This window comes from Misgurnus anguillicaudatus, chromosome 19 (genome assembly GCF_027580225.2).
Source record: "Misgurnus anguillicaudatus chromosome 19, ASM2758022v2, whole genome shotgun sequence".
In the NCBI taxonomy this organism is placed as follows: Eukaryota; Metazoa; Chordata; class Actinopteri; order Cypriniformes; family Cobitidae; genus Misgurnus; species Misgurnus anguillicaudatus.
In genome coordinates this window covers 29491159-29516205 of record NC_073355.2, presented here as the reverse complement: position 1 = coordinate 29516205, position 25047 = coordinate 29491159, and the positions used below count along the sequence as shown (strand labels likewise).

Genomic DNA, 25047 nt, shown 5'->3' with positions numbered 1-25047 from the left:
GTGCAGAATGCAAATAAACGCAAAGCGTTGTTACAATGATAACATTATCAATTTTATTGTGAAAAAGTCGTTGCTTTTCATACACCGAGAACTGTACAATCAATAATTTAAAAAGAAAAACTGTTGTTTGTTGTTGCAAGAACTTCTGATAATTTCTTACGCAAGTCATTCAGCAGCATTTAGCTTCAAACCAAAGGAAAATAGTGTTTACAATTGTGTCCTACTAAGCAATCACATTTCCCTTTATTCTGCTCACACAGGAGTGTCCCGCTATACTCCACTACCCGAGGTTACACTTAAAAAGAGCATGTTTTGTTTTAAAATATCATAAGATCAATATCAGACGCTTCAGATAAAACGAGGAAAAACATTTAACAATACAAAAAGTTGAAATGAAACTTTTCTAGCTAAGTCACATAGTTTCCTCGCACCATATGATGTGCATTACAGAGAAGAACAACCATCGCTCTCAGGTGAGAAGCTTCAACTAATAACTACAGATGCCCAAAATGGAATAAAACATTTTTGTTACCACAGCTTTTTGAGATTTAGACAAGGGGGATCGCCAAAGCGCCATCAGTGCACCTTTCAGTTTTCGATTACATACATAACAAACGCGCAACTGTGCCAAAATCATTTTATTACATAGCTTATAGGTCAAACACAGAGAGCTAGCAGCCCTCCAAAAGAGTTTTTAAGGCCCCTGCTGGCAGTCCGTCACTCAGCCCGTTTCAAGCAGGCTTCATTGGGCAGATCTGCCGCTGGGGGCCGGGGCTCATCCCTGAGATGAAGATGGGTAAGAGATATTCTCTGCCGGTATGAACAGAGATGAAAGAGTGGTCAGAGAGTCTGATTTGAAGTGAAATCTCTGGGGATTTGCGAGAACGGCATCAATTATTCAACAACCACCGATCACAGATTTTCCAAGACCTGGAAAAAAGCTCTGTTGCTCCTGACAGGCTACCATAGCGAAAAAACAAAGATTATAGAGCAGGTGACATTGTGCTACCTTGTTATTCCTGCACTTGTGGTGTGTCAAGATTTAGTTTATTTTGAAGCAAGCTGTACTCTATGCTCAAGTCCTTCATTCTGACACCATTTTGGTGCATCTACACAAAAACCATGCTTTGCACCACGTGCATTTAAGCGAACCTTTGAACTCATGCTACAACACTGATGATGGATAGATCACATAGACTTTGAAATCATGGCACTTTCTGAAGAGTGGGGAAAATGAGGGAATCTGGACTATTATAGGCAGCGGGTTAGCTGTGGTAACACCCTCTTGACATTAGGGCTGGTGTAATTACAAACAGTATAGGATTAAAATATTCCAAGCATTCCTGCTTAAAAAGCAAAGGAAATGAGAAGGGGTCTTCTACGGAGAACTTTGCAGCAATCCACGTTACAGAAAAAAGGACCAAACAAGGAACATCTCATCATTTTCTACACCTTCCAGCGGGACAGATGGACATCACGTGTTGCATGTGCTGTCGCTCTTAGGTTAGCACCCTTTTCATAGTCAACAACAACTTTTCAAAGTCACTTTTCAAATGTTATCATGTGTGCAAAAGACCACAAGCTGTAGCATTGACCAATTTAAACCACCGATTTACATTGCAAGTCAAATTTTAATACATACAGCGCTAAGTCAATCAGCGTCAGCACTTACAAACCTCTCTCACATGCAAGACCATGTGGGTTCTTCAGCATTTGCATGAATAACAGGCCTCAGAAATGAAGTATACCATTCGCAGGGCAGAGAATTCACTGAGGAAATAAAGAGTAAGAAACGAGAGCAAAGGAATGAGAGCTTGTTTAGCATAAATTCTCCAACAGAGGGCGCTAGTGCATTATAAAACACATGCTATCAGTGGTCACTTGATACGAAATCAAGCACGTCTGAATGTGTGGATTAAATGTACTGCAGCAAGGTGGGTGGAACTCGGTGTAGTAGCCATCAAGTATAGCGACAGGAAGTCTTTGTGCACATCCTGCTCTCCGCACACCGAGGGGTGCCACGCCTCCGCTCCATCATCGCCCCAGTTTCCCTGTGTGTTTGTCCGTGTGCACCTGAGTGTTATACAAAAGAAAGGGAGGGAGGTTGTCCCCACCCCTAAGTCCCCAGGCTAGGAGATCTTACAATTGCTCCTGGTGCAGTTCTGGGGAGGACTTTGAGGCGGCCGGATAGATTTGGAGCGTTTGAGACTGTTTCCTTTGCTGCCTCCAGCGGCGTTAGCCAGCGAGTAGGATCGGCCGTGCATCATGACGGCGTTCATGCCGTTGGCCATAGAGAAGGACTTCAGGTGGCTCTTGATGGCCACAGGAAGCGGCAGCTTATCGATGAGGTGAACGGGGGTGCAGGAAACGATGGCACGGCAACACAAGTCCTGCAGGCTGAATACTGCAAAAAAGAGAAAGGAGATTGCGATCAGAACAACCGCAAGGTTGACGAGTCACGTAATCACGGCAGAATTAAAAATTATAAGCTCTAAGGATTTGACAGTAGCTGCCTTGATGCAGGTGAGGTCATATTTTATTCTCTACAGAAGTAATGAGAACGTTTTAAATTATTCAACATTCCCTCGGCAGATGTTAACACGCTCCCTGCACTTCTTTTCTGATGGAATCAAATTCAAAAGACACGGTACGCCGGATATGAGTTGATGTATAAAAAGAAACACCAGTAGGAATGCTGATCGCTACATTTTACATTCAGCCACTTAGCAGATGCCTGTTCTAAAAAGGCATACAGTGAATTCAAGCAGTGAATTTTTATTAGTATGCAAAATCGAACCCAGGACCTCGGTGTTGCTAACACTATACTAAAGTTGAGTGGGTTTTGTAAGTCTACATCAGCAGCACTTCACGCTCTCAGAACTGCAGGATGTTACTTCTTCTAAACAACTCATCTGGGGCACTGCAAGGTCTCATGGGAAATTCCCTCATAACGGTAAAAACAGAAAAAGGAATGCTTTACTGAAAGCCTTCTGCCTGCAATTACGCAGCTCTCGATATGGACATACAGTGTGGTTTTCTTGCACTAATGGAAAACTATGCAGATGATGGCACTTTTCCTGCATCAGCCAGAAATCAAGTGGAAAAGGCACAACGCAGAAACTTTCCACTGCATCTGTGGGATTTACCTAAAATAGCAGTACAGGCAGATTTGATGTTTTTTAAAATATTTCTATAAATTTTTAATTAGGGAGGATATGACATGATCAAGAGGATGTAAAGGCTTAAATCAAAGTTGCATTCATGAGGCTTGGTTTTCATTATTGGCTGACCGATTATGGCAAGCCGTTTTGACTTTTATTCATTCTTAGGATGTGAATTCTTTATACCAACAATTACATTTTTGCTAGTTAAAATGTTACTTCTTGATATCAGATTCCGTGTTAATTCTGTGGGATACCACTAGTAACAATTGCTCTTTTTTATATCAAGAATTGAATTTCCCCTAGAAAAATTCCTGATATCAACAATTGTGTTTTCAATAGTTAAATGTCACCATAGGCCACCAATCAAATTCAATTGTTAACATTAATGCTGTGTTTACACCAGCCGCGGTAGAGGCGTCAAATTCATGTCTACCGCGTCTAGTTTGCTGCTTGAACATTTTGAGTTTACTCCCTTCATTCGCACGTGAAAGCCGCGCGTTAAATTCAAATCATCGAGACATTCACTCGGAAATTCGTCATGGGAGGGCCTTTCATAGGCTTCTGCGACTTCACTTGCTTCCTGTAATCATGTCACTACTAGAGCAAGCTCCTGATTTGTTAACGCGGCGCGTTTTTCCGCCAACATTCAAATTTTTCAACTCGCACGTTTAATTCGTGACATTCGCTAAACACCTCATTCGTGCCGCGAGACCTCCACACGTGCGTCAACGCGTCTTCACATTGACTTTACGTTGAAATCACTTGCGCTTCACACCTCTACTGCGGTTGGTGTAAACGCAGCATAAGAATTGTTTTTCTTAAATTGAAGTTTTAAGATACCAGAAATACAATTCATACTAGGAAAAATCTTTATTATTGTAATCAAGAATTAAATTTTTACTAACTGAAATGTTTATACTTAATATACTTATACTCAATAATTCAATTGTCACTAGTAACAAAGTACATTTTTGTTATATGAAAATTTATTTTTATATCAATATAATTTTAGATATCTAAAATGGATTTCTTGCTAATAACAAATCACATTCATGATAACAGTGACAATTGAATTATTAATAACAAGAATTAACAAAATGGCTTGCCATAGACCAATGCCTACACTGATATCTGGCGAGTTATGGTCTGGCAAAGGTTCATAGACGAATAATTTCCAAAGGGGCGTCACCAACGGATATCGCTCAAATGCCTCTGGCCGCAATTGGATAGACTTTAAACCGATCACAGGGATGAAGGAGATGATGTATGCGGAGCTATATCAGACTTTTGCCGAATCCAGTCGGTAAGACAGTGATAACATCTTTTTAGATATGAAGGCTGTGAGTGTTGTTCTTTGCTCTGGTTTAAACGAAAAGGAAAAGTTTAAATCGCTTAAAACAGGCGTGATGGCTGATTCGTTCGAGTGATGTTCCATGGCAGCATCCATCTTTTTAATGTACAAAATCTGCTTCACCGTCGCTGCGCTGTCGTCATTGTGTAAAAGCCTGCCCCAACGTTTCTGATTGGTGCCGCGATTTTGACGATTAGAAATGGGCTTGAATGGCCTCTTTGCCAGACTACTTGCAGAGCAAATCTAAATTTGCCGGAAGTTGTCTGGGGTTTTCCAGGCTACTCCTGTACAGTTCAATGGGTAAAATCAACTCTCAGGCCACAAGCAATTGCAACTAAGTCAGAGTTGAGCCTTAAGTCTAATATTTACCACAGCAGGTCAAAGGTCCCTGGTGCCATCTAATAAAACTACACTCCCCTATACATAATGGGGCGGTTTCCCAGACAGCGATTAGATAAATGTAAGAGCTGTCCAAACAGAAAACAACTTGCACTGACATATCTTAAAATACATCAGTGCCCCTTGTTTTGCCTGAAAATGCACACAAGTAATGTTTTTAGTAAGACATGTTATTTTTCCTAATTAAACTGAGGCCTAGTTCTGGCTTAAGCTAATCCCTGTCCAGGAAACCACCCCAATAAAGATTAATTATTATTTTAATTAAAATATAAGAGCATCTTTAAATCAGATTTAATGTGTAGAGACAATCAAAAGTAAGCCGTTTTATAAGTTTGCAATTCCGTAAAATGATTTTACACACTTCAGCTTTAAATACATTAAGCAAAGGCTGTTGGCAAATTCAGGAACTGACATATAAAAGGAACTAATCCGGTATTATATGAGACGTGCACATGTACATATATTCAAGTCTCACCTCTGTTGGGCCTCCAGAACTTCTCCATGCCATGCCTCATCAGCACGATCCGTGACAGCTCTGTAAACGACTCGATGACGTTGAAGTTGCAAAGCGGACTCACTTCGAAAAACGTCATGCAGTTTTTTTCTGCGTATGCACGCGCCTGTTCTGTGGGAACCTGCCGTTTGAACGCCAGGTGCAGTCGGTTACCCACAAGAATACGGGGCACACCGGGTGCATGCTGAGGAAGAACAGAGAGAAAGAAAAGGGCTTTATGAATGAGGGATGGTAGGAGAAACAATTTCATGTAAAATATACATTCTTTGTGATTTTTAGTTTAATTATTCCTATAAGGCCTCCAAGCTGTCAAATAATACTATTATATATGTAGCAAGCAAGCAAGCAAGCTCATTCCAACTCATTGTGAGTTATCATTTTAAAGGATTATTCATCCAAAATGTTGATGTCTTTATTCGTTCAGTTGCGAAGAAATTATGTTTTTTGAGGAAAACATTCCAGGATTTTTCTAATTTTAATGGACCCCAACACATAACAGTTTTAATGCAGTTTAAAATTGCAGTTTCAAAGGACGCTAAACGATCCCAAACGACGAGGCATAAGGGTCTTATCTAGTGAAACGATTGTCATTTTTGACAAGATAAATAAAAAATATGCACTTTTAAACTACAACTTCTCTTCTTCCTCCGGCTGGGTGACGAGCCAGCGCGACCTCACGTAATTGCGTAATGACGTCGAATAGTCAGGTGTTACATAGATGAAATGCAAATTTGCGGACCATTTTAAACAATAAACTGACACAAAGACATTAATTAGTATCATTCAACATACAACAACGTCGGAACGGTCCTCTTTCTCCACACTTGTTAACACTGGTATGTAGTTTCGCATATGTCATCCGTGACCTTCTGACTTGATGACGTATTACATGAGGTTGCGCTGGCACGTCACAAGACCAGAGGAAGACGAGAAGTTGTGGTTTAAAAGTGCATATTTTTTATATTTCGTTTCGCTAGATAAGACCCTTATGCCTCGTTTGGGATCGTTTAGAGTCCTTTGAAACTGCAATTTTAAACTGCATTACAACTGTTAAGTGTAGGGGTCCATTAAAGTCCATTAAAAATAGAAAATTTTTGGAATGTTTTCCTCAAAAAACATAATTTCTTCTCAACCGAACAAAGAAAGACATCAACATTTTTGATGACATGGTGGTGAGTAAATTATCTGGATTTTTTTTTAAATCCGAGTAATTATGGCAAAGTTCAAGTACACTGTCACAAGTAAGGCTGGTGATATTCATACTAACTATATATGAATATATGTGACCCTGGACCACAAACCAATCATACGTTGCACAGGTATATTTGTAGCAATAGCCAACAATACATGGGTCAAAATAAAAAAATAATTATGCAAAAATCATTAAGATATTAAGTAAAGATCATGTTGCACTAAATATTTTGTCAATTTTCTACTGTAAATATATAGAAAAATATTTTTATGATCAATGTGTGTTGCTAAAGACTTCATTTGCACAACTTTAAAAGCAATTTTCTCAATATAATGCATTTTTCGGCTTTCAGATGATGTATAAATCTCAATTTTAAAAAATGTATCCTCCTTATGACACATGGTTTTGTGGTCCAGGGTCCAAATTATGTAACGTATTATATTCAGACTTTCCATTATTTACCCATAATTAAAATACTGACTAAGATTTCCCTAAATCAAAAAGTTTTCCTATTAACTTCCAGCTTCAGTCTTAACTTTCAGTCTTTGAATAATCTCCATATGCTTTATAAAATCTGAAAAAATATTAATCCTATTAATGAGTTTCCTCTTGAAAACAAAGCAATTTGTTGGCAGAAAAGAGGGAAGAATAAGAAAACTCTTCTGGCTTCATCCTTACATCTCAGGTTCACAGAGGATTGTGAGAAAACTCCTACAGAACTCACAGTGTCCTCACAGTAATAGCACTGAATTACACATACAGAATAAGCATCAGCAAGCAAACTGTGCTTGCTTGTGCACAGTCAAGTCTGGACATTTCCAAAGTGTATAAAGGAGCTCTAGTAATTTAATACCATTAGTTTTAATATTTATGCATGATTAGGTTTAATCTTAGGTGCCAACCAAAACATCCACACTCTCTCTTCCTCTCTCTCTGTCATGCAGCCTGTGGTTTGTTGGGTTCTTTGTGGAAACAAACACACCCTTAACAAACACATATTATCATATGCCCCTGCTTAAATATACTACACTACATACTATACACACCAGTGTACTATTCAAACAAACATACTATACAAACCCGGAGGAAAGGACAGTGGTCATAGAGCAGCCTATGAGAAGGGAGGATGAGGACATCCTGTCCACTACTAAAGGAAGTGGAAAAAGGCAAGATACAAACGCAAGTCTGATGTTTGGACTTACAGACAGATCTGCTGAACTACTGTAGGTAAGCTACTGATGGGGTCTCTACTCTTTAAACACACACACATATATATATAGCCCAACTCTCACTCCACAGGACTGTGGGTATATTTGTAATGTAACTTTCTGGTTACCAAAAACAGATGCTTCATCTTACCTCGTCAATCTCTCTGATCCAGCGGTCTATCCCGTCAAATGACCAGCGGTTGGTGATGTCATACACCAAGAGGATCCCCTGTAGTGAAAAAACAAACAAGTATTGTTAACCAGTATCCTGTTCATGTAGTGAGGGGGGAGGTTAGCAGCAGTCAAAAGCACAACTACTTCAACACACTCTAAAAGAATAATAAATACAGTAAAAATGAACATTGTATTTATAAAAAAAGCTGAAATTTGTGACAAAAATTGTTAAAAACCTGCTAAATTAATTTATTTGTGATTATTTGGGGTTTTCTTTTCTACATAAAATCATCCTATTCAATGTAAAGAACATTTTGTGCAAATATAACCTTAATATTTTTAATACTGACTGAGTGAGGTCATGTCAAAGATTGAAATTAAAGGGATAGTTCATCCAAAAATTACATGTGCATCATTATTTACTCAAATAGAAAGATATTTTGAAAAACTTCATTTTGAATCTTGGAGAAACACAAACCACATCTGGGGCACCAGTGACTTCCAAAGTAGGATCAATTAATACAGTGGAAGTAAATGGTGCCCCAGATCTGCTTGATTACAAACATTTTTCAAGATATCTTCCTTTGTGTTCAGAAGAACAAAGTCATTTTTACAGATTTGGAACAACTTAAGGATGAGTAAATGGTGACACAATTGTCATTTTTGGGTGAACTATCCCTTTAAAATGAAATCAATGATTGGAATCAAACTTTAATGCTCAAAATCTCAGAATTAGATGATAAGACTTTAGCCTGTATTTCAGAGTGTGTTATATTTTTACATTAACACTTAGGGGCGGTTTCATAGACAGGAATTAGCTTAAGCCAGAACTAGGACTTAGTTTAATTATGAAATAAAACTAGTTTTAACAAACATGCCTTACTAAAAACATTACTTTGTGCATTTTGAGGCAAAACAAAGGGCACTACTGAATTTTAAAATATGTTAGTACAAGTAGTTTTCAGTTTGAACTGCTCTTACATTTATTTTAGTCTAGGACTAGTCTAATCCCTTTCCAAGAAACCACCCCTTTGGCTTTTATGTATCTGCAAGTAAATATGTACATTTTCTGCTATAAAACAGCAAAACGTCCTCTTGAAGGCGGGGTGCATGATTTTTAAAAAACACTTTGGAAAAGGGAGTCGGTCCGAGTACCAAAACACACTTGTAGCCAATCAGCACTAAGGGGCATGCCTACTAACCAACATCGTTGCCTGGGTTGCATATGTGTGGTCTAGATTCTATTGGGGTAGGGGCGTGATTGTTTAGATGAATTCAAATGTCAACATTGGCTTTCAGAGATCATGCACCCCCGCCTCTAACAAAACAGTGACATTTGACATGTTTTACCTGTGCCCCTCTGGAATACGACCTGAAAATGGTGCAGAACCTGCCTTGTCCTGATGTGTCCCTAAAAGCAAACAAAGACAAGTCAGGACAATGTCAGAGAGAGCCAGGACTCCAGACTGCCACCAAAATTTGAGATTGTGCCACTGAATTTTACATCCAGTCGCACATGTGCGACCAGTAAATTTGACTTTTTTTGTGATGTGACACTGAATTTGAAACAGCATATTGTACTTCCTGCATCTAGCATTAAAGTATTTATTAGTAATACAGTGGAAATTAGTAGAAATGTGAATATTTGATAAGCATGTTGATTTACGGTGTGTGCCCCTAAATTTCTGGTTGCGCCCCTAAAATTTTCATTTGGGGGCCACTGTGCTCCTTGTGAAAAAAGTTAGTCTGGAGCCCTGAGAGCACACATTCAGTCAACAGTAGCGCAGAACAGAGCTCTGTATTGCTTATGAAAAGGTCCCAAATTTGTCATTTACAATGTTTATGTCATCTACAGTATATTCTCCATGTGGGCATTAGACAGCATAAAAGCTCACTAGGTTTTGAATTTGTAATCTTCACTGTTTTGCCCACTACAGTGTGAGGTGTGGAGTTCAAAAACAAGATGACTCAGGCACTCGTGTTGGCGTCACGGCCTAGAAAAACGAGTTTTCCAATGTAGCACGTCCGCACCCAAATAACCTTTCCAGCTGCCTACTCTTCCTATCTCTGAAAACTTTCTCACACATTTAAACTAGCTCCAATGGACCTGAAAGTGTCAAATGCATCGGAAGAAGAGATTTACTGTGCCAATTGCCTTTTTGAAGTGGTAAAACTGAACCCACTCTCAAGATTAACCACATCTATGCTGTTTACTGCTGTACTGTCAAAGTCACATCAGAAATACCTGGCACAGATACCTGGAACCTACGCTGGCAAAGAAAGATGTAAGGGAAGATTAAAGCCCTAAGGACAGACTGAAAGTCACTCAGGCATAAAGAGGAATATGCTGTATGTAGACCATTACAGTAAAACTTTACACTATAAAGCCCAGAACATTACTGCAGAGTATGGGAATGTCCTCAAGGGTTTTATGAACTGCTCCTCGGGCACTTAGCACACTGTGTGTTAACATTAATGAGATTGTTGTTTGTCTTCTTAATGTGTAACACTACTGTCATGCTGTATAATGCAATGCTCATTAAGAAACTTTTTTCCTCTCTGGAGAAACAGATAAATGCTTTTCCAAATGTTTAACAAGTTTTCCTGCAAATGATGAGCTAGAGATTTCTTAGCCCCTTTTAGTCATTAAACTTTTGTTTGTTTATGAGCTCTAACAATTGTGTTTTTGCTAAACAAATAAATATGAAGTGCTCAGATGCAAGACCCTCTAAGTGTGTCTTTTTTATCAGGTTTCTATGTTTAAGTTCAGTAATCTCCCTTTAATAGCATAGAAAAGGTTATTAGTCAGTAATTGAAATGCCTTATTTTCACAAATGTCACTTGCATTTAACAAATTTGACTGTCTTTCGCTGCAAAGTGCACATCGTCTCCAGTCACTCTTCACTGTCCTTCCCGAATAAAAGATAAAAGGTTAAAAAATGTGATCAAAATCTGTATTCTGTAAACCACATAGTAAAAAACTATTTCACCTTGACACATGCTTGCCAACGTTAAGGCCTTATGATTTCTGCGATACGGAAAACGCAGACAGAATCATGGAATCCAAGCATAAAAATGGATATTACTGTACAACGCGGAATGTCAAGGAATTCGGCAAATTTTGCATTCAGTAATTTGTAAAATCCACAACAACTCATGTTCAAATGCTAGTTTTTTGTTTCAATAATTAGCAAATGACAGAAATAAGCACAAACATTTTCCTTTCGTGTAATGTTGGACGTTAAGTAAGGTACGTCCGTTTCTCGTAACGCATTGCAAACAATGACAAGCGTTGACTCCTTTCTTTTTCGTCAAAGCCCGAAACACAGCAGACTACAGGCACAGTATACTTTCTTCCCACAGTATATTTTCCGCCTTACTCGTGCACACGTCCGCACAACGCAAAGCTCTTCACATCTAGGGCCAGATTTACTAAAAACGGGGCAAATTAGCATGAGAGCGCAATTCCAAAAAAGTGTCGATGGGAGTGGTAATATATTCTGGTTATTTACTCAAAAGCGCGCAAATTAAAAAACACACAAGACGCAATAGCTGATTTCAATAATTTAAAACATTTCAACCAACACAATCTACTATGAGCAGCGCAAATTTGTTCAGGGTCGCAAATAAGCAGAGCTGATCTTTAGTTCAGCACCACAGACATCGCAGTGGAAAAATCGGCTGTCTTAAAGCTGTCTAGGGTCTTAAAGTGACAGTAGCCTGCTGCTTTCTCTGTCAGAAACGTTCATTACTAGGGGTGCACCGATATATCGACCGACATACGGTGAAATGCCGCTACATCCAAAAGCCAGGGGGCGCTCTCGTGCAGAAACTCAATGTGCGCTGCAGACAAGTAACCATACACACGCAGCTCCAGTAAATGGCTTTTCTTCAAACCTTTTCAGGTTTTCGTAATAATAAAGAGAATATGTATAATGATGTTTGACGATTGTTGCTTTTTCAAATGCATGACTCAAGCTAACAGTGATTTCAGATCAATAAGGACTTAATGATCAAAAGCCGTAGTACATGAAATGGCTGTGAATATTATCGGCTGTGCGATTCAGAGTAGTTATCGGCCACGTATTATTAGTGTATATCGCCATTTATGCTTTTTGATAACTGATATTTAACTTAACCAATAAAACCAGAATACAGAAAAATGAAAACACGGAATTTGAGAATAATAGAATGGAACACAGAACTTAAGAATAAATAAAACGGAATTCGGAAAAGATGTATTTCATAGTGCCCTACATTGTTCATCCATTTCTTCTTTCATGTACATAGAGAACTTTGCTGAAAAATCAACAAGGCGTTAAACGGATTCTGCCAACAAACTGGTATTTCTGAATGACCTGAGTGACATAGCAAAAAATTTACAAAAAATTGTCAAAAAAATTGAAGACAAAACTCTCATGTTATTTATAACTCTAACATTAAGATAAATCTCTCTCAAACCATTTGTATATTATGAGTGTTTTCTCTACATTTTTTTATGTCACACCGTATGACACATTACGTCAACTACCCTTGTTCTGAAAGCATTTCATTAATAACATTTAGTCCTTTTTGACAGAGGTGACATTTAGCGGCTTTTGCCTCTGAGCTCTTCATTATGTATATATAAAGCTTCTTGTTCTGCTCTTCTATTATTTTTTATTCCATCAGAGATTTTCCTATCTCAACGGATTGGTTGACAGGGAAATAACCCAACTCTCATATCCGTGTGGCGGATAAACACGAGCACTGATTTATTGCTTTGGAAATCAAGTGCCGTCTGTCTCAGTGTTTTCAATTTTAATGAAATAGGAAGAAGAGGCTGTTGTCGGAGGACTGAAGGTCGACTATAAGGCATTGACTCATCACTCTGAACTCCAGAGGCATACGTTTGCTCTCAACATGTGATGCATCATCCCATCGTGAAAACTAAAACAAGTCATGTCACAGCATTATAAGCTCTAGTGGAGATAAAGCTCTCATCCTGTGCTCTTCAGCATTAGCAGACAGCCATAAAAAAACATTTATATGGTCCACTTACCAAAGCTCAAGTTTCACTCTTCGCCCATCCAACAGGATCGTGGTGGTCTTGTAGTCGATTCCTGCACAAGGAAAGAAAGAACTCATTTAGACCTTCAACTTCTGTTGACTTCAAAAAATTTGGCAGAAATGACAGTGTCAATTGTGTATGATAGTAGCAGTAATACTTTATATATAAATCTGGATACACGTGTTTGTAATGTTAAATATTTTGCTTTAAATGTAAAATTATGACAGAACATGTAATTTATTAATTTAATTTTAACAAATCAAAATAAAATATACAAATCCAACTAAAGTAACGTTAGCCTACGTGTCTTATATAACTGTCAGCTTATAACAAACACAAAGAAATGAAGAAATAATGATTAATAAAACTTAATATCTTTATTAACTCCTTCCCCGCCATTGACAAGATATCTCGTCAATTAAGAGAAAACGCTTCCCCGCCAATGACGAGTATTTCCGTCCTTCCGCAACTTTTTAAAACCGGAAGTATTGCCCTATGGCAAGCTGCTGCATGTCCGTGTCTGTTTTAAAGATCGCTCTGAATGGGATCTCTATGAAAAGTCAGTCACAAAAATGGAATTATCTCTGCTTTTTGCTCAAAATGTGGTGTTTTTGCAGAAACCTACCCATATTCAAAAGCTGATTACAAAAGAACTACTGAAGGTAGGATGAAAATTTTTTTTGTTTGTTTGAAAGCAGAGGGTCTGTTCTTTCATTTGGTATATTGTATGTTTATATATTTGAAGAAGAACATTTTCTGGAAGGCATTAAACTTTTGTGAAAATCATGAAAAACGCTGGCTGGCAACTTTTTTAAAAAACGCTGGCGGTTAATTAACATTACCATTCCAGAGTTGAACAACTTTGAACGGAGTTTCTTATCATGTTAATGAATGATATTACAGTGTTTAGTCTTAACAGTGTATGATATTCAGCTCGTCTTGATTTAATTATTTTGCCGAATGCGAAAAAAACATCTGAATGAACGGGACTCAGGAAATACAATATACACGCATTAGTAAAACCTACGGCAGATCACGTTGGCAAAACACGAAATGAACTGCGTTTTCAAAAGATATTGCGACCAAACACAGACATTTGCATCCGGACGGGATTACATTTCTCAGAGGACCTCCGAGTTAGGCGAAAAACAGTAGGTAAATTGCTCTGGAATTTTTACGGAGGACGTCAGAGAAAAACACAGACATGGCCGATTCGGACGGAATTAAAAACACAGAGGACCTCTGAGAAGCACGATTTTCTCAGAGGTCCCCCTGTAAAATTAATCCCCTTCCGAATAGGGCTATAGACAGTAAATAAATGGACACAGCGACCCCACTGGATTCAACGGAGACAAGTGAAGTCAATTAGAAGCCCGCACTTCCTGGGGGTTGGCGTACTGCGCACAGGTGTCACGTGAACAACCTGTCTGACAATTGTACGTCTTCTAATAGCTGTGCCAATAGAAATCTGAATCACCCATAGACAGTAAAAGGAACATTGTCGAACATTTTTGTCCCATTGCTTTTATGGACTCTCTATGTGCTTCTCCCTTGACCTTATGCCTCCACGTCCACCCGATTGCCTCACAGACAGTAAAAGATTGCCTGCGAGCCTCTCTTCCTGTCTATACGGTAATGTGCGAAGGGAGTCGCAGGTTATGACGCAATCGTTAGCCTGTTTTTACAAAACCTGCTTCTACTGGGCCATAACAAAAGATACAAGGTAATGGAGCTTTATATACATTTTCGTGTTTCTAAGAAATAAATAATGGACAAATTGAGTCTTTAAACGCCTCAGATGTAAAGTTATTCGCTGTCAAAGTGACGCCAAAATGAATGCTAAAAGCAGGTGGGGGTCCACTAATCAGTGGCCGCGCCCGAGGAAGATTCAATAAAATGTGAAACCCTGCCCCCGATTATATATTTTAAAAACTATCGGCCGCTTAATCGGTTATCAGCAAATACGGACCAGCCTAGTTATTGGTATTGGTAAAATTCACTATCGGTCGACCTCTATTTGTGTCCCATCCGTTTTGCCAATAACACCTGATTGCATATAAATAATATAATTATTATATTAATAATAACAACAACTAACAAATACATAATAAATAATAAATAGAGCCCGACCGATATGCATTTTTAGGGGCCGATGCCGATACAGATATTAGGGAGTAAAAAAAGACCGATAACGATATATCGGCCGATATTCTTTATGTGCATATTATAGTACAGTACACATATACTACAGTATATTATACTACTACAGTACTGTACATAGAATACACTATATACATTAACAGAATATACTATATATAAATACTTTTTTGTAATGATCACATCACTCACAAATGTGGTGAACAAACACTTAAAATGACGTGATAAAGATATGTAATATAGGCAGGTGTGTTTTACAAGTTAACAATAAACTATATTATCCAAAATGATTCTGATATAAGTGCACAAAACAGTAAACTTGACTTATTATAAATAACTTTAAAACACAAACAAAACAAAATACATATAACTTAAATCATTGTCAGTTTTGACGAGAATAATGTTATATTAGGCTTATTTTAAAAAATAGAAACTTATAAAGTCATTGTTTATTAGCCTTACAGTAAGTTATACTTCACAAATTAAATAGAAACTTACCGTTCAGACGACAATGCTTGACTTATTGACAATATAATGATGTAGGCTAATGTTTAATGTACTGCACAACGTTTTTATAACACGAACCCACAGTGTTCTGTCGGGACTTTAAACTTTTATAAAACTAAAGCGTCTACCTGTACACCCTCGCTAAATAAAAGAGGCGGAGAGCAAAGTTGCGCGAGCTTATTTAATCAATTGCATGTTCAGTAACAACACAAGCAGCTGTACTCCCACAGACTGCGCGTCAATTTAAGCGCGTCCTTTCTCCGCCTCGCGTCATTTCTTCCGCTTGCGTTTTAAACAACTCGCAAGTGGACAAAAGCGACGGATTAAAAACACCAAATGTAAACAGGAATGTGTCTCTCTCGCACACTCATAATCCAATCGACCAAAGTGCATCTTAATACCAGGTGTATAATGTTGTAAAGAAACCGCGTGACTGCCGCCACCTGAACTGACTGAAGTGAAAGGGGTGGGGGATTGGCTGGTGTCACTCAAGTGAGTGACCTGGGTCGCCATTAGCAACCAATAGGGCGCGCTCTGCTGGCCAAACAAGTACTTACATCTTTCAAAAGCATTTAATGTTTTTTGAAAGGGACGTTCATATCGGCTTCATATCTGCGGCTTATACGCCGATACAGATATATCTGCGACATGCTCATATCGGCCGATAAAATCGGCAAAACGATAAATCGGTCGGGCTCTAATAATAAAATAAAAAATTTAATCAACTTATAAAAAGTCTTTATTGTGAATGCACACATTTGGTCAAGAGCTTGCCAGCTGCAACCACTCTGCCATTACTTTATGCCATCAAAGCTGAAATGTGACCAGGACACTTCCCGTAAAACAGTTATCATGACTGTTTATCTGCATTTATCCCTCATAAAATGACTCAAGAAATGACTGCATCTAATATAAGCATCAATTTAAAATCAAAGGTACCGGATACATCGGTTTTCTATTGAATGTTTCTTCCCACACGCTCTCTTACAGTAACGAATTTCTATGTTACTTCACATCTGATCAGCATTTAAACCCGATTTGCATTTTAATAGCTGGGTCTCTGACAAAAGCTCACTGTGTCTCCTTTCATACAGTCTGTAATATCCGCCATGCCAGGAGCGCTTGTCACAGTGGATCATCTCTGTGCAAAGTTGAATAATCTGGTTATCCGTTATGCTGAGGGAAGAGTTTATTTCTCCTAATCAGACGGGTTTTGATTTTTACTTCCCCTGGTATGCCAGATCTGAAAATCCATTGTTTACAGCTCTGATTAGAGAACAAAATAAAGTCACACCCTTCTTTAGTCTATTCAATTTGACCTTGTTTACATATCCACCTACAAGATAGAAAAAGAAGAGGGATGCTTTAAAACGAGAGATGATGAACGAGGCGACCGTCTTTATTGAAGATCCTGCATATAAGATTTGATGTTTCTGAAACAGAATATGCCAGAAGACGACGCTCAGCTAGACAGGCACACCGACAGCTCCTGACAGGCGTACGACTGCCGGTTGCAAGTCCATAAGGTTCACTCATCCTTCATTATTAAACATCTACATGAGGATTTGACAACAGGGGGATGGTTTGCACTTAAAAGGAACTACTGGGACTGATTTCCTGCTGCTCAATAACCTCTCCTGCATATCCTGCAAAAGCTTTGCTTAGATGCAGGGCTGCACTCCAGCCCAAAGACGGATCATACTTCCTTCCTTTGTAAGCCCTCCTCTTTGCTTTTGGATAATTGTATGGACAGATGGTTCAGCAACGCAGCCTGACAGAAGCAGTATAGTGTAATTATCATCTCAGTTTCCAGCTCTGGGCCGCCGGCCAAACTTTCTCGGCCCGCTGAGTGAAGACAGCCCGAAGCGCCTAGTCTGGAGAAAAGGCATGGATGTCAAAGATACAGCAGGACAACTGAGAGGGATCAAGTGGACAGTGACATGCGCGGGCATGTCGCACTGTGAGATTTTTGCATAATAGAAGGCCTTGGCTTTCAACGTAACATTTTTCCTCTGTCAAAAGTACAAAGGTGGATGAGATCGCACAACACATTCCCTGTGTGTGTCATTGTTGTGCCTGTTCACAATAGATTTAGAAGCTCTGTCCAGAATCACAATCCATGTAGTTATGCTTAGTTACATGCAAGGGTGCGTCTGAGAGCACGAAAGCAATGAAAACTACATGCCTAAAGCAAAGCAAGGTAGCAGAGCTGGTTTACCTTAGATTTAGCTCGTGTGCAATACATGTATGTTTACTTTGCAGAATTAAACGCACACATTCAGTATTCATTATCACTGGATAACTTCCATATCTGATAATCACCCTTGTGTTAGTCTGATAATGGAGAACTACTGTCTTTCCACTACGCAGTAAATACTACTACAGTAAGTAAATACGCAGTATGATATTGTTTGAAAGGTTTTTCTCCATAACAACACACTGCGGTTTAGCTCAAAAGTGGAAAATATGGTTACCTCATTTTGGTCTGAGAGATAATGGAAACACTGGCTATAACTATAATAGAAGGTTAAGAATTTGGTCTCAATATTCCTGTTCAATTAAATTTTAGGATTTAACACAATGGGCTACATACATTCTTCCAAAATAAGGGGTGTACCATGTTTGGATCCCTAGAGAACCATTCATTCAAAAAGTCTTGAAAAAACATTTCTGATTAGTTAAAGAACTAAAGAACATTTAGGCACTGTGTCCACCAAAGCTTTTTCCTGAATCCAGCGTATTTTGCAGTTGTTTCCAAAGAAGCTCCTTGTTTTCTTAAAAACGCCTTGGTGGACACAGGGTCTTAGTGAAACATCATCCAAACCAAAGCCTGGTTCGTTTGACTAGTGTGATCGCTCTGTACCAAGCCCGGGCGTGGTTTGGTCAATTGCGCGCTGGCCAGCTTGCAAAGGTGGGCTAGAGTGCGGTTCACATGGGCCCAGGCATGGAAGGCTATAGTGTAAGCTAGGGCAGGGAGATATATGGAATACGATTGTCATGTGTGTCTCATCAGCAAAGCCGGTTCCTTGATTAGTAGTAAATCGGCATCACCTGTTTTCAGATACAGCTGCATTTACTACACAGAGCCGTAGTTCAATGACAAGCTGGGCCATATCGCATTAATTATCGCAGGCAGTACGTCCTCGATAATTAATGCGAAATTTCCCCGATTGTCAGCAAACTACGGCTCTTTGTAGTAAATGCCGCTCCATCTAAAAGCAGCTGATTTACTACTAATCAAGGAACTGGCTTTACTGTCGAGATGCGCATGACAATCCCCCGATATATATCGCACAGCCCTAGTGTGAGCGCAATCGTGCCAGAGCGCAATTCAAAACGAGAGACCTCAATTGCGTGACCACTCACCTTCATCTACCTCCGTAACAACCTTCTGATGCATGCAGCAGGGTTACGTGAATGTCAGAGCTGCACACGTGACAGATCAACTAAGCAATATGATGACACGTGAGAGGGCTGTCTGTCATCGCACACCAAACGACTCCGAATAAAAAACACACACTTAACATTACGATGGGTTTAGTGTTAATAGAGCGCTTTACTTCCTGCTTTTTCAAAACAATCGCATCCTAATGACGAAAGCAAGCCCGGCTTGGAACGATAAACGTAAAGTGTGACTGTGGGTTCACACCAAATGGGAGTTCAACGATTTGCGCGAGTAGATTACATACAAAGTCAATGCAAAGATGCAATCAGACGCGTCCTTGCGTGGGGCGATGCAAATGACACGATATGGGTGGCGCGTTTGCCGCGAAAACACGCTCTACTCACCTCAAATGCGTCTTCGCATTTGTACTGGGGCATGGTTTGGATAATATGAGTGCGCCCTTAGGTAATGTTTATCCAAAGCAAACTACAGTACAAGGACAGTCTCCCTGATGCAGCCTGAGGTTAAGTGTCTTTCTCAAAGGCAATATGCTAGTGTATGCTATTATACTCTAAAAAATGGTGGGTTACTTTGAACCCATTGGTAGATCAAAAATGGAAGAACCCAACCTGTTGGGTTATAATTTAACTTATGCTGGGTTGTTTCAACCCAAAATGCTGGATTGTTTTATGCATTGTTGGGTCCAATGTTTTAATTTAACCCAACGACTGAGTTTGACCCTTTTTGATCCAACGCTTGGTGAATAGTTATATTTCATGGATCGACCATTATGGGAACTATGTTCTAGTTTCCAGCCTGGAGCTTTAACCACTAGACTAGGAGATTAAATTTAAACTCTAAGGGGCGGTTTCCCGGACAGGGATTAGACTAGTCCTAGACTTAAACACTTTTAAGAGCTCTCCAAACTGAAAACAACTTTCACTTACAGATCTTAAAATACATCAGGGCCCTTTGTTTTACTTCAAGATGCACACAGGTAATGTTTTTAGTAAGGCATGTTGTTTAAAACTAGTTACATTTCCTAATTAAACTAAGGCCTAGTCCTTGATTAAGCTAATCCTGGTCCGGGAAACCGCCCCTAAGAGGCGGTTTCTGAACAGGGTTTAGATTAATTCAGGACTAGGCCTTAGTTCTATTGGGACATTAAGCAGTTTTTACAAACAAACCTTACAAAAAACAATACTGGTGTGCATCTTGAGACAAAACAATGGTACTAATGTCAGAACATGGTGTTTTTAAATGATGACAGCTTAAACGTGCATTTTAGTTTGGAACTAGGATAAACCCTGCCCAGGAAACCAAGAAAACGATCCTAGCCATGACGCTTTACAATTATAGACGCTTTCAGCAGTAATAACAGAAACAATGGGCTTTCGTGAACAAACGTAATTTCCGGTAAACTCTGCAAAGAATCAATAAAAACAAAGTCCTTTTAGACTAGTTTATTTCTGATAACAAGCAAAATAAACAACGGAATCCGTCATTTTAGTTCACAGTAGCGTTATATTTCACGATATACACGTTTTTCAGTTTATATTGGTTTTTGGAATATCAAAATGTGCAGACATTTCACTCACTAAAACTTTTAACTTGCTCACCACAGTTTTAAAATATGGGAGAGTTAAAGCTAGTGTTAAAGTAAAAATGCCAAGAAGATAACAACAGATAAAGTCTTGATAAACAGAATCTTGTTTTTAATTGATTTATTAATGTTAAAGACTATTAAAGCTATAGTATGCCTTTATTGTATTTATGCATATAGTACATTAAAAATAGGCTATATGTAAAAGGAACAAGTATGAATATATGCACAAACCCTCAGGCAGGATAAATACCTGTATATGGACGGAACTCTAAATATAGATATTATAAATATGAGAGGTCCTATGATGTGATGACCATGAAGTTTTAAAGGGGACTTATCATTAAAATGAAGACTTTTTCCATGTTTAAGTGCTATAATTGGCTCCCCAGTGCTTCTATCAACCCAGAAAACGTATAAAAGATCAACCCAGTAACTTTTAGCAAACCATTCTCTGCAAGCATGTGAAAAAATAGTTAATTGAAATGTGGCTCCTCTTGTGATGTCAGAAGGGGATAAAACCGTTACATCTCTTTCTTGTCTCAGAAGATCAAAGATGTACTATAAGCAAATGGCAGGTCAAACTACATAGCTCCAGCTGCGCACGTGTCATTGATATAAATGCAAGTTTTTTCTTAGCTTGCTTAAAGCTCAGAAAACTTTACAACTATTAGCATTGTGTGCGAGAAGAGCTTTCTTAATTTGGCGACGCAGCCGCTTGCGCTCACCCCGAGAAACTTTGAGCGAGAGACTGCTGCTGCATGAGCACAGAGAGAGAGCAAGCGAGACCCACGGTGGATTCACTGGCGCTTATTATGAAATTACACACATTACTTGTAAAACTATCCACAATCCACTAACAAATGAACATGTTTCTCCGTCACAAACATGTGGTAGAGTTGCACGATTCTGTATAAAATGAGAATCACGATTCTTTGCTTAAAATAAAGATCACCATTCTCTCATGATTTTCAAGAACTTTGTTAATTTTAAAGATGTACAACTCCTCGAGCGTCATCGTTTTTGACGCTCTTGCTGGCAGCGTGAATCTGGCTTGCGCAATAATAAATGTGACGTCAAGACGTCATCGCGGCTGCTGTGATTGCGTGTTGTCGAGAGAACTGACGAAACTGCGTATTTCCCCCTTAAAAATATAATTACTTGAATCGTCGAAATGCTGGATTAAGATCGTTTGCGAGGTCAAACCAAGATCACAATCTTTTAACGATTAATCATGCAGCTCTAACATGTGGGAGTGCAGAGTTGGCCATGCCCACTTATTTACATTCCGCGGTATAGACGGAATAGGAAAATCTGTTACATCTGACATTATTTTATGGTAAAGGAGTATACCTTCATACCGCCCAGCCCTAGTTCAAAAATAGCTAAAGTGCATCAATAACTACACTGAGCTAACATTACTGTGTAAAATGTTAATACAATGCAATCTTAACTACAGATCGGCTGCCAAACCTCCCATCAAATAGCGGTAATCCATGATTGCAGTCTTCCCTCCTCCTCTTTAGGAAACCAAAACATTTGTTATTTTCCACGAGGTCTTTGTTCAAGAGTTCAGTTTAGCAACTAGTCAGACCATTAAACAAACAGAGACCAGAGGTAAAGTTCCGCTTAGATACGTAATCGCATCACCACACGAGCGTCCAATAAAACCGTCTATACCTTTCAAAAGAGATCACTGCCAATACCCAAATATGATTTAGGCATTATTGATTACAGAAAACCTTTCCTACATCTAAATCATCGGATCACATCACGATGGAGTGTTCCTCCGGGATGCAGACAACTGCAGTGCAATTTACCATAACAAGCCTGATTGTCAGGGCTTTATCTAAAGACGACTCATGTAGCCATCTATGTAGATTTTTAGTTATTGTGCAGGGCATCCTTTTTAAAGCCAGACCGGCAAGCTCCCCCAGGACAGTTTAGACAAGAGCCATCACTGTAAAATCTCTCACACCCATAAAATACACACTGTTCCCCAATACGGTCAACAGGATAAACAACAGCCCATATGCATGAAAAGGCCAAAAGAAGAGACATCAGAGTCCTATTTTCCTGCACACACGTGACTCATTTGGATATGAAAGGCTCAACTAGTGCGAGTAAACTGGACTATTCCCTCAGTCTAATGACTGAGCGTGGACTGTCTCATGACAGCGAATGGAAAGCTGTGAAAACAAGAGCTTAAACATGGTCTATGTTTGCTGATAATTCTGTTAAGGTCAGTTTCAACTGAATGTCTCACTACTACCATGATCTGCAATGTATTGAAATATTCTGGCTGAAGGATCTGTTTTTCTAGTACTCTGTGAATGTGTGGGAACTGTTGGCTAACTCACCACTGCTGTAGGCATATGGAGACTCAGCAGATCCATCTTGAAGGCTGTCCAAAATCTCTCCTTTCCCCACATCACTGTCTCCCACCAGGAGGAACTTGAGCAGGTAGTCATAGCTCTTTACAGGGCTTCCCTGAGTGCCCATGGTTGCTCACATCAGCGCCAGTGTGACAGCAAGCGATACGGGAGAAGTGTCTGTGATGCCAATGGTTTTCTCCGGAGGGTCTGTAACTCTTCTGTCAGGTTTATCTTTAAATGGGTGTTAGGCCAAATCAAGAGACAAGCCCATTCAAATCATTACCACCCTTTTAGTCCAGGTTCAACAATTTGTAAATACAAACTTGCGTCGATGAAAAGTTACAGTTTTTTACAATTTCACCCTTGCCCACTCATCTTAATATTGTAAAATAATATTAGCCAGGAACGTAGATGTGAGTTAACGTAAACACTGCAATTTTTAACTGGCAAACTAAATGTTTACATTTTTACACACACGCTCAAATAATAGTCACATAAAAAAATCATCAACTTTTATCAGACAATGTCTCTAAAATATGTATATATATTTTGGTAAACTTATTTATACAAAGAAAAGAAAGCTGAGGCTGTTGAGCTAGTGCATTGTTAGCATGCGCCTGGCAAACTGTCAACACAAAGAAATAATCCCACTTTCATCTACCATCCGTATAATGTATCTGTACAACGATAACAATAATTCCAACAAAAAATTATGTTTGTTATACTACAACTAATGAAAATATGACTAGAACAAGCCGTTCATCTGATGCAGAAACACAGCAGCGGCTAACGCTAGCCGCGAGCTTAGCAAGTCAACAAACGCGGAGCGTTGATTTCGTCTTATTTCAGTCTTTAGTCCAGCATACAGTGTTTAAAACACAATTCATTCCTGACGCAAAATATATGCAAAACAACAATTTAACCAAAAGGTAAAAACCCACTGTCGGACTCAAGTTAGCTTGAGCAGCCCATGCTAGCGTGGCAAAAATGACAAAGATTCGTGTAACTTCGCGCTGATCGTCTGTGATCTCAGCTTTCGCGCGATAATCCGATGCGCTCGATGTTATTGCTCGTGCTGTAAATTCTCATAAATATCCAAATATGTCCCATATTATTCAGTCAAACGGGAGAGATCATCACACACACTGTCACGCTGAGCTTTCAACTGTGCTGCGTACTGCTGCGCTCTTTACTGTACCTCCCCCTACACACGCTGGTCGTGTCCCAAAACACTGAGATCTGGCTACCTAGACAGCACTTTTGCGAATCGTAGACACGTATTGGGTAACGCTGACTAGGTAGGCAGCTCATCGTTAGTTATTGATAAACGTTCGTGTGCGAATGATCTAGTTTAGAGAGACAGCATTTGAGGATTTGAGATGCAGCCATCTAGACAGTACACACAACACCCCGCCTGCCGAAGCTTTTCAATTCATGTACAAAGACAGGTAATGTTCAACCATCTTTCTTTTTTAGTTATGCAATTGCTTGGGTTGAGAAACAGTTGACAACAATTTGTTTGTTGTCTGTCTATTGTTGATATGAGAAATGATTCCCTTCTTCATAAAATATCTAAATGGATTGTTTTATCTCCTGTACCCAGTAGCCTACTTAAATGACAGGTTGGTGATCATGATAAATAGAGTTAATATGCCAGTGAAGCACCAGAGATCTCTGCACATCAGTGGAAACATCAAAAGACTATAATCCCCCTCCCCTGGATAGATTAAAATGCAGATTGCTGTGTGAAGTCTTTGTGCCTGCCCGTAGAGATCACAGCAACATGAGGGTCTCAGGGGAGCCAGGGGGACATCTGGACCCTGCATCAAATTCTATACCAGCCATTAAAAAACACAAATTCTCATCCCCCCAATGAACATAAACTGAAATCTGAGAAGCATTCCAAATATATTGTTTTGGTATTCCACCAATTTCTATTGTAAGCACATATATGGATATACAACTGTA

At 39.2% G+C, this 25047-nt stretch overlaps 1 protein-coding gene across 1 annotated transcript; it reads right to left on the bottom strand.

Moving 5' to 3' along the window:
* Positions 1 to 27: 27 nt before the first annotated feature.
* rab40c (RAB40c, member RAS oncogene family) lies at positions 28 to 24307 on the bottom strand. Its single transcript, XM_055194197.2, has 6 exons — positions 23065 to 24307; positions 13044 to 13104; positions 9353 to 9413; positions 7980 to 8057; positions 5390 to 5612; positions 28 to 2404 (listed from the first exon to the last, which is right to left on the bottom strand). The coding sequence occupies exons 1-6, from the start codon at positions 23204 to 23206 to the stop codon at positions 2130 to 2132; spliced, it is 840 nt and encodes a 279-aa protein (XP_055050172.1). The 5' UTR covers positions 23207 to 24307; the 3' UTR covers positions 28 to 2129.
* Positions 24308 to 25047: the final 740 nt, after the last annotated feature.